The sequence below is a fragment of the Clarias gariepinus genome, chromosome 27 (genome assembly GCF_024256425.1).
Source record: "Clarias gariepinus isolate MV-2021 ecotype Netherlands chromosome 27, CGAR_prim_01v2, whole genome shotgun sequence".
Lineage (NCBI taxonomy): Eukaryota > Metazoa > Chordata > Actinopteri > Siluriformes > Clariidae > Clarias > Clarias gariepinus.
Window position 1 is genome coordinate 5,595,238 of NC_071126.1, and position 12,263 is coordinate 5,607,500.

Consider the following 12,263-nt stretch of genomic DNA (forward strand, 5'->3'; position numbering starts at 1 on the left):
GAAACAAAAAGTTATATAGCAAGCAACAACCTTTTTTTTTTTTTTTACACACAAGAACTCGACAATCATCAATGAAGGGAGGATAAGAGAAGGCCAACATCAGGTCTGAGAAATAAATAGGGAGAGACATCTGCATATGAACTCAGTGACATTCCAAAGCCTGTTTGTAAATACACATTTCCTTGGGATGGAGTCTTCATGAGATCAGCGCATGAGATGTAAAACAAGTGCAAACGAAGAGTCAAGACGAAAAGACAGGCACAGAGAAGGGATCTACTCTAGTGGTACGAGGATCCTCTTACACTGCCGGCTGTTCGAGTAGACAATGCAAGATTTCCAAAGACAGCTACAGCAAATGGCTAATCCACTACCATATACACACACAAAGACGCAGAGGGGTTTTAAACAGAGGTAAGAACAAACTTTGTATAAATACATGTATAGGGAGTACTTTTGCAAACATACCTAGAGAAGTGGTCATGGTGAGGTAATCTTCATGGGAGATTCCTAGACAGGAACAACCCGACTCCTTTGGCTGTGTTTAAAGTCTTGCAGACGCCCCTACCTCTATCACTGAAAGTATGTCTCTGTCCCTAAAGTTCACTCTCTCTTTGTTCTCTCACTGTGCTCTGTTCTCTGACACAAATAATAACAGCATGTTACACAGTTTCTCTCTCTTTCTCTCTCTCTCTTTTGCTCAGTCTTTCTATTTCGCTCTGAATGAAGTCATTGAGTTGGCCGAGATCTGCGAGCCTCCAGATGGAAAACTACTCCATCCTTTCTTCCTGGAGTAATGTGCCATTGAGTGACTGCTTTGAGGAGACACAGGGAGGGACAGAGGGAGGGAGAAAAAGAGAGGGAGGGAGGGCCGGAGAGAGAGCAAGGGAATGTCTGAGGAGGAGAAGGTGGCTAGACGACTGCCCCCGCCTGGTGTGAGGCCGATGGACAGAGAAAAGAGACACTTTAGGCTCATTAACATATGACTTCATGATGACTCTCAAGCTTTTCACTAAGCAATCTCCAGACCTTCACAATCTGTCCTTTCTGACCAAAAGGCCATTGCTACAGGTCAGAGGTGAGGATGTTCTCTTATCGCTGTCCATATGCTGGTTTTTTGTTTCTACTGTGGCATGTGCAAGTACCCCAAACATCTGCTCTTTGTGTGTGTTCCCATACAGCCTTTGACAACTTCTCTACAATGAGTAAACGTGTACTAGAAAACCATTATATGGCTTTGAACTCTTTCTGGAAATACATACTGCTCTTGATAAAAAAAAAAAAAAAAACTCACACATGCAATACACATAATTGTTACAATAACTTGTTACTTAATAGGTTTAAAAATACATGCATTTGAAATTCTGTAGTCAATAAGTTATCTGTCCCACTTCCGTCTATACCGCTTATCCTGTACAGGGTCACAGAAAACCTGGAACCTATTTCCTATCTTAGGGGACTCGGCAAACCAGGAGGGGTACACCCTGGACAGGGTGCCAATCCGTCTCAAAGGTCACACTCATGCACACACTATGAGCTATTTGAAAAAGCCATTTGCCCTAATATGCATTTCTTTATGAAAGGAAACCAGAGTACCCGGAGGAAACCAGAGGAAAAGGATATTAAAACTTAAGACATAAAGATCCAAAATCGTGCTAACCACTATGTCACGACGCCACACAATAAGTTATTTAGGCAAGAAAAATACGGGTTTACCACAATACCAGTGTGCATCAGATAAAAATACATAGACCAGTTCTAATTGTCAATATTCACTCTAGCAGAAGCCATAATAATATGTTACTCTTCACTGTTCTACTATTTAAATAGTCAAAAGTAATAATAACTACCATAAAGCAACTTTATTTTATGCCATTCTTGACTTAGAAGTTGTGCATACATTTGGGATATTTCCTTAGCCTTTAGGACGAAGGGCTTTTTCCAGGTTGCTCTGTAAACCATTTTTTTTTAAGTGTTATAAAAAAGGGACAGCTATTTAAAGATACAATGATATACCCAATAACAGGGATGAGTCTTGTGGAGGTTCCACAACCATTATTGTAAGGCATTTATTCATTTATTCATTCATTTTCATTCAATGTACTTAATTCAGTTATTCCTGCTTATCCTGTGTACAGGGGGTCACAGGGGGGCTGGAGTCTCTCCCATGTATCTCTGGCAGGATAGGTTGTCATCGCATTGTTTGACAAGCGTGCACACACACACACACACACACACACACACACACACACACACACACACACACATAAAGACCAAAGTTTTGATTCAACCCCCAACCCTGGAGGTGTCAGGTGACAGTGTTACAATCCAATTACAACTACAATTGTGCCATACATTAAAAACTAAATGTTGACAATGGGAGGCTTGGTGGTACAGCGGTTGGCACTGTGGAATCACACCTCAACGGTTTGGGTTCACACCTCCAGGTACGATTGATTCCCGCCACCCGTGGGGGGTTTTCCCTAGGCTTTTTACTTCAGATTTCTCTCACAGTCCAAGGACATGCAAATTAGGCCAGCTTAAAAGTTGTAACAAATTCTACTATTTTTATTTATAAAATCGTAATACTTCACAATACAGATCAAATCAGAATCTAGGTATCGTTATAAAATTGTATAGGGGTCCCTGGTAAATTTCCATTGCTACTAATCTAGGAGCAAATTGTCAATAAAATACTATTGAAATTTCCACATTATTATTAAAATTTAAACCCCAGAGAGCTATTGCTATGTAACAGAGTATTACTATAAATGCAGGACTTCAAACTGAGCCTTGAACCAGACTTAAATTAATGACGAGGCTCATCAGCCGCAACTGCAATTGTGTTAATATAGAACTTAAGAGACAAAGAGCTGTTAATATAATACAAGATGTTTATAATATTTTATTTTAGATGTTAGAATCATGAGCAAAAAAAAAAAAAAAAAAAGGATCATAAAAATAGTTGCAGTAAATAAGCAAAATTAAAGAGACCTGTAGAACATTCTGAATGTTTTGAAAACAAAATTTAGGTTAAATCTGTTGTACATGTGCTAATAATGACAAGCAACAAATTGTGAAAAATATATAAAAATATCTTTAAAAGAGCAATCGAAATCAGAGAAGTGAGTACGATACAGTACATGTTTTACAGTACAAGTCCAGGGGGAGTAGTGCTCCCCCAATGGTGTAAAGGTGGTACTACAAGCATAGACATGCTGTTTATTTACATTCGCTGTGAGAGAAATGTTTAAGCCAAACTGTGACTTGTGATGAAATCGAAGGTGTAAAACCGATTGACTTTTACAGAAGACTTCCGAGTGCAGTACGATGATAAGACTCTTAGCAGCAATACAATGTTTGATTGGCGTAAATGGTATAAAGAAGGCGTGAATGTGAATTCCAGCTAAGGTGACTCGGAGCCCGGTGTACTGTACATTCTGTGAGTGCAAGCCTGATTATTGACAATTGATGGATATCGTGTCATGAAGAATTTATGAGGATTGATAAGTTCAATTATTGAAACAGAAAAGTGCTGGTTAGTAAAAGTATCCAGAGTGGTTGGCAAGTAAAAAGAAACATTAAAAAATGTAAATAATGCAATAAAACTTTGATAATTTTGCATCATTTGCAAATATTGGATGAGAGATATTTTTATAGCTCTACTTATACAGGTTTCAATCCACCGCCTTATGGGGATCTGTACATCCTTTTAAAAGGCACAGGATGTCCATTTCCTGGCTCGCAAGGCCACTTCCTCTAGCACAAGGAGCTATTTTAGCAGCTGCACACATTTTTCGTGAGGTTTTGCGGAGGTGAGTTTAGGGACTATTTGTCTAAAATGCACACATAAGCATTTGGTTGATACTTCATTCTTGTTATCTTGAACTTGCATGACAAATAAGCATGTGCGTTCTCACAAGTACACTCACACGCACATACACACACACACACAAACAGGCTGGGCTCTATGCCAGTGACCCTAAATAGAACTACAGATCGACATAGTGCAGGGAATCTCAAGGGGAATTAGACCAGCTGCATGAGTCAATCTGCACAGAACCATTCATTAAAAATGGTCATTTAGTATTTTTAAGTTAAAAAATGACAAGAGGGGATACAGATTTTAGGTTCTTCATGGGGAGGTCATGGGGAGCCTGAATCCCATACTAGGGAGCTCTGGGCACAAGTCAGGTTACACCCTGGATGGGGTGGCAACCCATTGCAGGCCATATGCATACACATTCACACACTTAATCATACAAGCAATCAACCTACACTGCAGGGGAAAACCTGCGTACGTGGAGGATTTCCATCAAGCACAGAGACAACATGCAAACTTCACAGAAAACACACGGACCATAAGTGAGATTCAAACCCCCAACTCTGTGGGTGCGAGGCAACCATGGTAACCACTGAGCCACCATGCCGCCGTCACACAACGTAGAGTTTGTTAATTATTATAAGTACAGACACTCTAATGCTTTATTTGTTTCCGGTATAAGAGCAGACAGGTGAGTTGAGTTTACCTTGCTGTGTCCTTGAGAGCAGGTGCTGTGGGCCGGGCGGACAGCTGAGACTCACAGAAGAAAAGTCATACACACCCTTTACTGGTTAAATACAAGACAGAAACAGAATCGCTACTTAGTTGTAGTTGGTTCAGAACAAGCAGCATACAGTACAAGTTCATATTTCTATGCTTTATTTTAACATAGTGTAATACACATCAATACATTTAACATTTTGCTATACTTGTTATTAACCTAATAGTTTTTTACAACCTCTAGATTAATTTCTAATAGACTTTATGGAGTAAATTACTGGCTTAGAGACTATAAACAGAAAATAAATTTTCTGCAAACTGATAACAGCGTACAGGGTACAGCATACAAATGTACAAGGAGCGGCACTGTTATCAAGGTTCAAAATAATAGTAATATTCAGAAATATTCATGGATTCCGTAGGAGGTGTTTTTTTTAGAGTCGTACTGACATGGAAAAAACTTATCAACTCAATGTTTATAAGAAGGGTGTGTGTGCATGCGAGTGTGTGTGTGTGTGTGTGTGTGTGTGCACATGTGTGTGTTAATGAGCTAGCCTGATAAAGCACACTGCAATGGTCTAGTCTAGTCAACAACAACAACAAAATTTCATGCACAATCTTAGGCTGCTTCTGCTCTGCTCTCTGGCAGGCATTCCGCCAACTATATAACAATGAACAATGTAGTTACAGACTGGCGTTTAGAAGGAGTCATGAATGCACGTTATGCACATGAACGGAAAGCAGTTCACACCAGGAGCAGCTGGTCAAAATGGGCGAGCAGGGATAAGCCACTTGTCTTTTAAAGATAAAAATACATCAATATTAGGTTTCATTTATGGCATTTGCAGTTTATTTTTTGCACTTTTGTGAAGGCAAATGGAATTAAATGATGAATATTATATTTGAAAAAATTCACAGAAAGGTTGGTAGAAGTGTGGCTGGGGCTCAGTTCTTCTCCGCCCAGCTTACAGCAGTGATGAGATTGAATATAGGTTTAGGTTACAACTTTTACAACAGTTTAACTTGTTTGGTAATTTTTTTTTTAATGGGTTAAAAAACGGTTTTAGGAGAAACCTACTATTTCTTCCATATTAGTTTATTCCAGCTGTGTTAAGATCTCTTTAATTAAGAATAAAAAAATGAGAAAACTTCAGTATTAGAGAAGGTAAGAAGAGATCTCTACAGTTTTATTTATTTATTTATTTTCCCCAAAAAATTTTTTTAACCTTTAAATCCGGAGTGGCATGAATCTGTCCTGAAAACGCTGCTTGGTCAATTGTCCATTAAAGAAAAAAAAGCTCCTTGCTAGTTTGTCGACAGAGGACGCTTCAAACATGAAACTGTGCATTTTGCATATGTCGAATCAAAGTTTTCATTACTTTTAAAATGCATACATTTTACTGCTAGCAGAATATGGAAATGACACAAAAATGGGAACTCACGAAATGCTCATATTATTATTTGTGGCCATACAAGCAACCAGAAACAACAACGATGACATGTGGTAATACTGTATATGTCCAAGGTATTTGGAATTACTTTGCATTTGTCTATGATTTTTTTTTCTCAGTCATGTTTATATAGCTAGTTCAAATTAAATGTATTCTATCATATAACCTGTGGTGGATGATATAAGATACTCTATGTTGCACAATCCTGAATACAGTATACTGTATATTCATTAAAACACAGTAATGCAAAAATAGCTAAATGCTCTGGGTTTTAAGGGTTAACCCTGTCTCATAGGGAAAATATATACATTAAATATCAATTTTTGGGGACAAGCAATATATTAAACATTGACTACACAATTTGAATATAAATTAAATATATTAATGTGTGCTTTTTATACATGTATACTCGTTTATAACATATGAATCTCTCTTCTTTTACAGACAAACAGTTACATAACATGGTACAATGTGGGGATTTTCCAAACAGAACATCTCTGCATGTTTTGTGAGCTCACTAAATCTAGTAATTCTTATAAAAATTACAAAGATTAGGCAGTAATGTTTTAAAAATGTTTCATCACATATTGATCTTATTCAAATAGTGTAGTGGTGGAGGTTAGCTTGGTAAAATTGTATTGGTGCAGCATTAAATACTGAGCATTTAAGTGAGTTATTAAAAAAAAAATTGTGTGTATGTTGTGTGACAGCTGAACCCCACCCTATTCATTAGATTAGTTAGTAGGTTAGTAGGTTAAAAGTTGAAATTGTACATAGAAAGAGCATTCAAGTCAAAGCAGGACTTTGGATTATGCAGAACAACAGAACACAGTTATGAGAGTAAAAACTCAGTTTATTTCTTTATATAGTCCCCTGCTCCACTAATGCATTTATCCCTGACTTGGTCCAGAGTTTCCCTGGTGCTTGGATACCAGCAAGGTAGAAAGTTTTCTCAATACGCCGGAGCCACATCAGAAATGCTGGCCTACCTGGAATGCCTTAACATATGGAAATGGCTTGGAGTAAGGTCAGGACTGTACGGAGGATGGGGTAGTAACTCCCAGCCATGCAAGTGGTGTTGAATGATTGTGTGTACAGTTTCTACAGACAAATCCTCTTTTCTGTAAGTAAGTTACAAGCTCACTGTTGATTTTTAACGGTCAAGAATCCACTCGTTGATTTATGGGATCACCAAAGTTTAAGGTATAAAGGCAATGATCATTTATTTCATATCTTATCTTTTGACGTTCCAACTGAAATAAACAATTGAGGACTTACCATAAGGTGTAGGAGGTGTCACAGGAAATGCTGGTGTCATAGGTGCCTGGTTAAGGTCCACCCATAACGGACTGTCTGTCTCGTGACTGAAAACCCCACAATCCACTGCGTCACTACCACAAAGACCTCCAGACTGGCGCACACAGATACACACAAAGCAGGCCAGATGTTTACTTAACATGGGGGTGGACTTAGTCATAATGCATGACAAATATACTCTGGTTACAAACGGGGCACTGTGTGAGTACTGTACATGGCACGATAAGTGTGTGAGTGTGTATGAGGGGGAGTGTATACCTCTGGTGATTTGTAGACAGCAGGCTTTGATAATGGCTGTAAAAAATCCCCATCTCTGCACCTGGATAATGCAGGCTCATTAATAGCTTTAGACATACAGCCTGAGAAAGAATGAAAGAAAAAGATAAAACGAGGGATAGAGTTTAATAGCAATTCCATGAATTCCAGCATTACTATGAAAGAAATACAGCATTCCAGAGATTAAAGTGAAAACCTTCCACAGACATTATAATTTATTGGAATTAGTCTTCCCATAATAGTTTTTATTTAGCAGTGAGGATATAATAATAATCATTTTACTGTATATCATAAATCAGACTCTTGCACTTTAGGACATGGACAATCACACTGCTTCTGACACACATCTGATATAATCTTATACTCCCAGGTTCAAATCATACTGCTGCTGTCATATCCTCGCTATATTTTTACATTTTCCTACATTCATATTTGTATACTTGTAATTTCTGTTCCTGCATAATTAAAAGTTCTATTTTTATTCTATTTTATTGCAAATTCTTTCTTAAGTTTAATTGTAATTTCTTGTGTAATATTTTCATTTGTAGTGTCATTTTTCTGCTTTAAGGTCGCAGTCATACCAGCATTTTATTGCATATCATACTGTATATGGTTGTGTACATAAGTTTGTGTATGTAAAATATTATTTAAAAATGCATGTTGTGTTTCTAACAGGCTTTTACTTTTGACCACAGCATTTAATTTGACAAGTTTCACTATCATAACTTTTTTTTATGCATATGCAATTGCTGTTAAGATTTTGCAACACAAAGGCAAAGAAGGAAATATGAAATTAACAAACATAGCATTCATACGTTGGGGGGGGTTACCTTCATAAAGTTAAACTTTACACTGGATATTGTACCTTGAAAAGACTGTGCATTGCATACTTGTGGATTAGACACACTATATAAGGGCTTTTCTGCTCCACACTTAGTTCTTCTTTTTCCAGCCTTAGTCGTCTTCTCACCCTCACATTCATTATTCTAATATGCATCTAGCTTGTCATTTCCTGCACTCCGTTTGTTGCAATACTGACTTTTCCATGATGTTGTCAGGTTGCGCATGTTGCACATGATGTACACTTTTTTTTTAAATTAATTTCCTTAGATTTCTTTATTTCCTTCTATTTTTATTTTATAAAGTATCTTATTTTCCTTTTTCTTTTTTTTTTAGGTTTTACTGGGTGTTCATAAAATCCAGTGCGGTTTAACATTGTTGACATACAATCCACCACCTAAACCAAAAATAAAATTGTATTTTTATGGCTTACTGTGTAACCTTCATATTACCTTCTTGTGAGACCCTGAACTTTAATGTTATGCGGCTTTTAATTTCTTATGACTGTATTTCAACTTTTTAACCTGATCAGTGTCTTCAAACATAATGAAGTTTGGCAAAATTAGGACGAGAATCTTTTAAGAACGCACCATGGTGTAGTTGGGATAAATATGATGTTCTCGTAATATGAGGCCAGTGGAGGCTATTGAGGCGACATGAGCCTGGGTTTTGCTCCATTTCCGTTTGGGGCTGCAGCTGTTTCTGACCTCAATGGAGTAAATGTTTTCAACTGTGCTACACTCTCCATTAAGAATTTTAATTGCTTAAAATGGTACCTGTGAATCTTAAACAAATGAATTAAAATCAGTTTTATTATGTAATCCTTAAGCCAGAAATGACTTGAATGAAAGAATGAAAGTGAATCATAATTAAACCGTAATCACAACGTTATTAATAACAATTCTCTGACAGTTAAACATAGATCCTACAGTGCATGTGACAAAGGGGATCTTATACCTCAGTGAAACAAAGAAATAGGGAAAGTAAGTCTTCAAATGCATTCCTAAACTCTTGCACAATACATCTTCAAACAGAGCCATACGCACAGGCAACAGGACATACTCCAGAGTTACTGTATAAACATCCGTTCTATTTTATTCTACTGTAAAGTCATTGAACCTTTTCACTCAGGAATAAGCAAGGGCTAAAGTGGAGTATGTAAGTAAAGAATTACAGAACTGAATAGCACATAGGTGACGTACATGGTCAGGCTCCATGAAACATAAAACAGAATGAATAGGAAGTTCTGATTTCACATATATATTGCCAAAAGTATTCGCTCGCCTTCCTTTACATGCACAAAAACTGGCTCATCCTTGTCTTTATGGACCTTGCTTTGTGCACTGGTGCACTGTCATGTTGGAACAGGAAGGGGCCGTCCCCAAACTATTTCCACAAAGTTGGAAGCTTGAAATTGTCCAAAATGTCTTGGTATGCTGAAGCATTAAGAGTTCTTTTCACTGGAAATAAGGGGCCAAGCCAAACTCCTGAAAAACAACCCCACATCAGTTCCAACATGACTTGCACAATGCAAGGTCTAGAAACATATTAGCGAGTTTGGTGTGGAAGAACTTGACTGGACTGCACTTCTGAAGTCCTGACAGAACACCATTGGGATAAATTAGAGGGGAGACTGCGAGGCAGGCCTTCTTGTCCAATATAAGTGTCTGATAAATATTCTTCTGGAAGAATGGTCAAAAAAACCTATGAACACACTCCTAAACCTTGTGGAAAGCCTTCATAGAAGAGTTGAAGCTGTTATAAGACAAAGGGTGGACCAACATTTTATTAAACCCAATGGATTAACATTTTACTCAATTTATATACATATATATATTCCAGTAAGCCTGTTTGTTTATGGATAATATGCCTTTGAGATTGCAATAAAAGAGGGACTACTAACTTTTACATAAAGCAATTCAGATCAAAGTGCAAAGGTAAGTTGGACACACCTGGAATGCAGGCTGCATTGCTAAAATCAGATTTGACTTTCATGCCAAGTTTTTAAACCAACAACATACAATCCATTTACTATCACTGCATTTAAAAAGCTGCAAGTCTATACTGGGATAATTACAGGCCAATATTATTTATTTAGTTTATCACATATTCCAAATTTTCCATGCCAGTGTTAAAGGACTTAGCAAAATCAGGATCCTGGGATTTTGAACAGATTTTGCATCTCATGACATTTATGATAATTTTTTGTTTTAATGCTTGTGCAAGAAAGTATTTGATGAAAGTTATAATTAACCAGCACCTCTAGATGCATATATGTGCACACACGTTAAGAATTGCCCATAGCGATACACTTCAGTGTGAAGGAGTTTATTTTCCTTAGCCGTACCTGTTCACGGTTCCACATAGAGGTCCATTGTGAGCGTGTACGTGTCTGTAAATCTACTCACGCCAACATAAGCTTTCCAAGTTATAAAAGCACACAGTGAGTCAACGGTCTTTTAATTTTCCTTACTCAGTGGGAAAAGTCAAATATCATAGAGGGCTTTTTTGAGGGTCCATAGTCATGTGGTTTATACTCACTGTTCCTGTTGTTCCAAAGTAAACTAGAGGTTCTAATTAAAATGTGTTTAGTCTGAAGTTCAGTTAAAATACAGAATTTTTTTTATATAATCATATTGCATGTTTACCGTCAGTGACCAATAAATATGTGGCCTAATATTTTTTACATTTTTCATTTAAAAAACAAGCTTAGCTTTGGTTAGTGTTTAGATTGCTTATTGATTTTTTTTCTTTTATTATTATTAAAAATTGATGTTAAAAAAAGTCTTTAAAAGTTTTAAAAAACTTTTAAAAAGTCACACTTGCTAAGATTTCATTCAGTGATCTTTATCTTTGATTACAGCGCACAATGTGGTGGCCTGTTCATGTGTAAAAGTGATTCCTCATGCTCCCAAAACCACTTTGACAATGGAGTATACCTGTGCCATCATGGGAGAAAAACTCCTGAGATGTGATAACCTGGTCATTTAGTACATTCAGGTCATCATCCTGCTTAATTTTATTGCCACATAACATTCCTGAGCCTAGACCTGACCAACTGAAGCAACATGGTAGCAGTTTGTAAGTTATTTATGTAATTGGATTGTAGGGGTTTGTACATGGTTCATATATTTCATAGGTGGATTGTGCCTCTTCAGAATGGATCACAGGGTCCAAATCTCCTCTACATGGGTTGGTCTTATGTGCAAAAATGGCTAAATCCACCCCTGTGCACTACGCTTCTAAATAATATCCTGTGAGTCTCTACAGTATATAATAAATACTAAACTGTGCATGGTCACTTTTAGCAATATGGGTATCCAGGTTGCTGTTAACAGGTGAGAAATGATAGCAGGTCTTAATATTTCATAGACAACTGGGAGGTGTTGTAGGTAGTCTGTAAATAAATTGTTGACAATCGTGCACGTTTGAAGAAGTTTAAGTTCAGAAGCTTTCGATGTAACCTTCTTAAGTCCATCGCACATACATTGAAGATACATTGTACCATTATGTAGCTTATGCGGAGCAAGTTTGTAGGTGATTATGGATGGGTTGGGGGGAATATGGGGGACTTTACAGTGCCAAGCGACCAAGGACTCTGATTAAGGGTTCAGGAATACAGGAAAGAGGCATTGAATTTAGCTCTTTTTGACCATGGTTTAAACTTGACAACTGACCTCCAGTCTAGTGCTAGCTTAGGATTTTTCCTGCTTACTGTATGTACTGTTGTATAACGGCTTCATATCTTTGCAATAATAGGTGAAAGGGCATGGGAACCCTTCACATGGTTACATTTTCGACTCATTATAATTCTGAAATATACTGGCTTTCCTGAACTA

At 37.3% G+C, this 12,263-nt stretch overlaps 1 protein-coding gene across 4 annotated transcripts in view; it reads right to left on the reverse strand.

Moving 5' to 3' along the window:
• si:ch211-191a24.3 (tensin-3) overlaps window positions 1–12,263 on the reverse strand; it is a 49,284-nt gene that overhangs the window by 15,461 nt on the left and 21,560 nt on the right. For all 4 annotated transcript variants that reach the window (XM_053488978.1, XM_053488980.1, XM_053488979.1 and 1 more), the window contains 3 exons: window positions 7,567–7,667; window positions 7,270–7,402; window positions 4,527–4,607 (listed from right to left, as the gene is read on the reverse strand). In XM_053488978.1, the coding sequence (XP_053344953.1) occupies window positions 4,527–4,607; window positions 7,270–7,402; window positions 7,567–7,667 (315 nt within the window). The remainder of the gene's footprint in view (window positions 1–4,526; window positions 4,608–7,269; window positions 7,403–7,566; window positions 7,668–12,263) is intronic.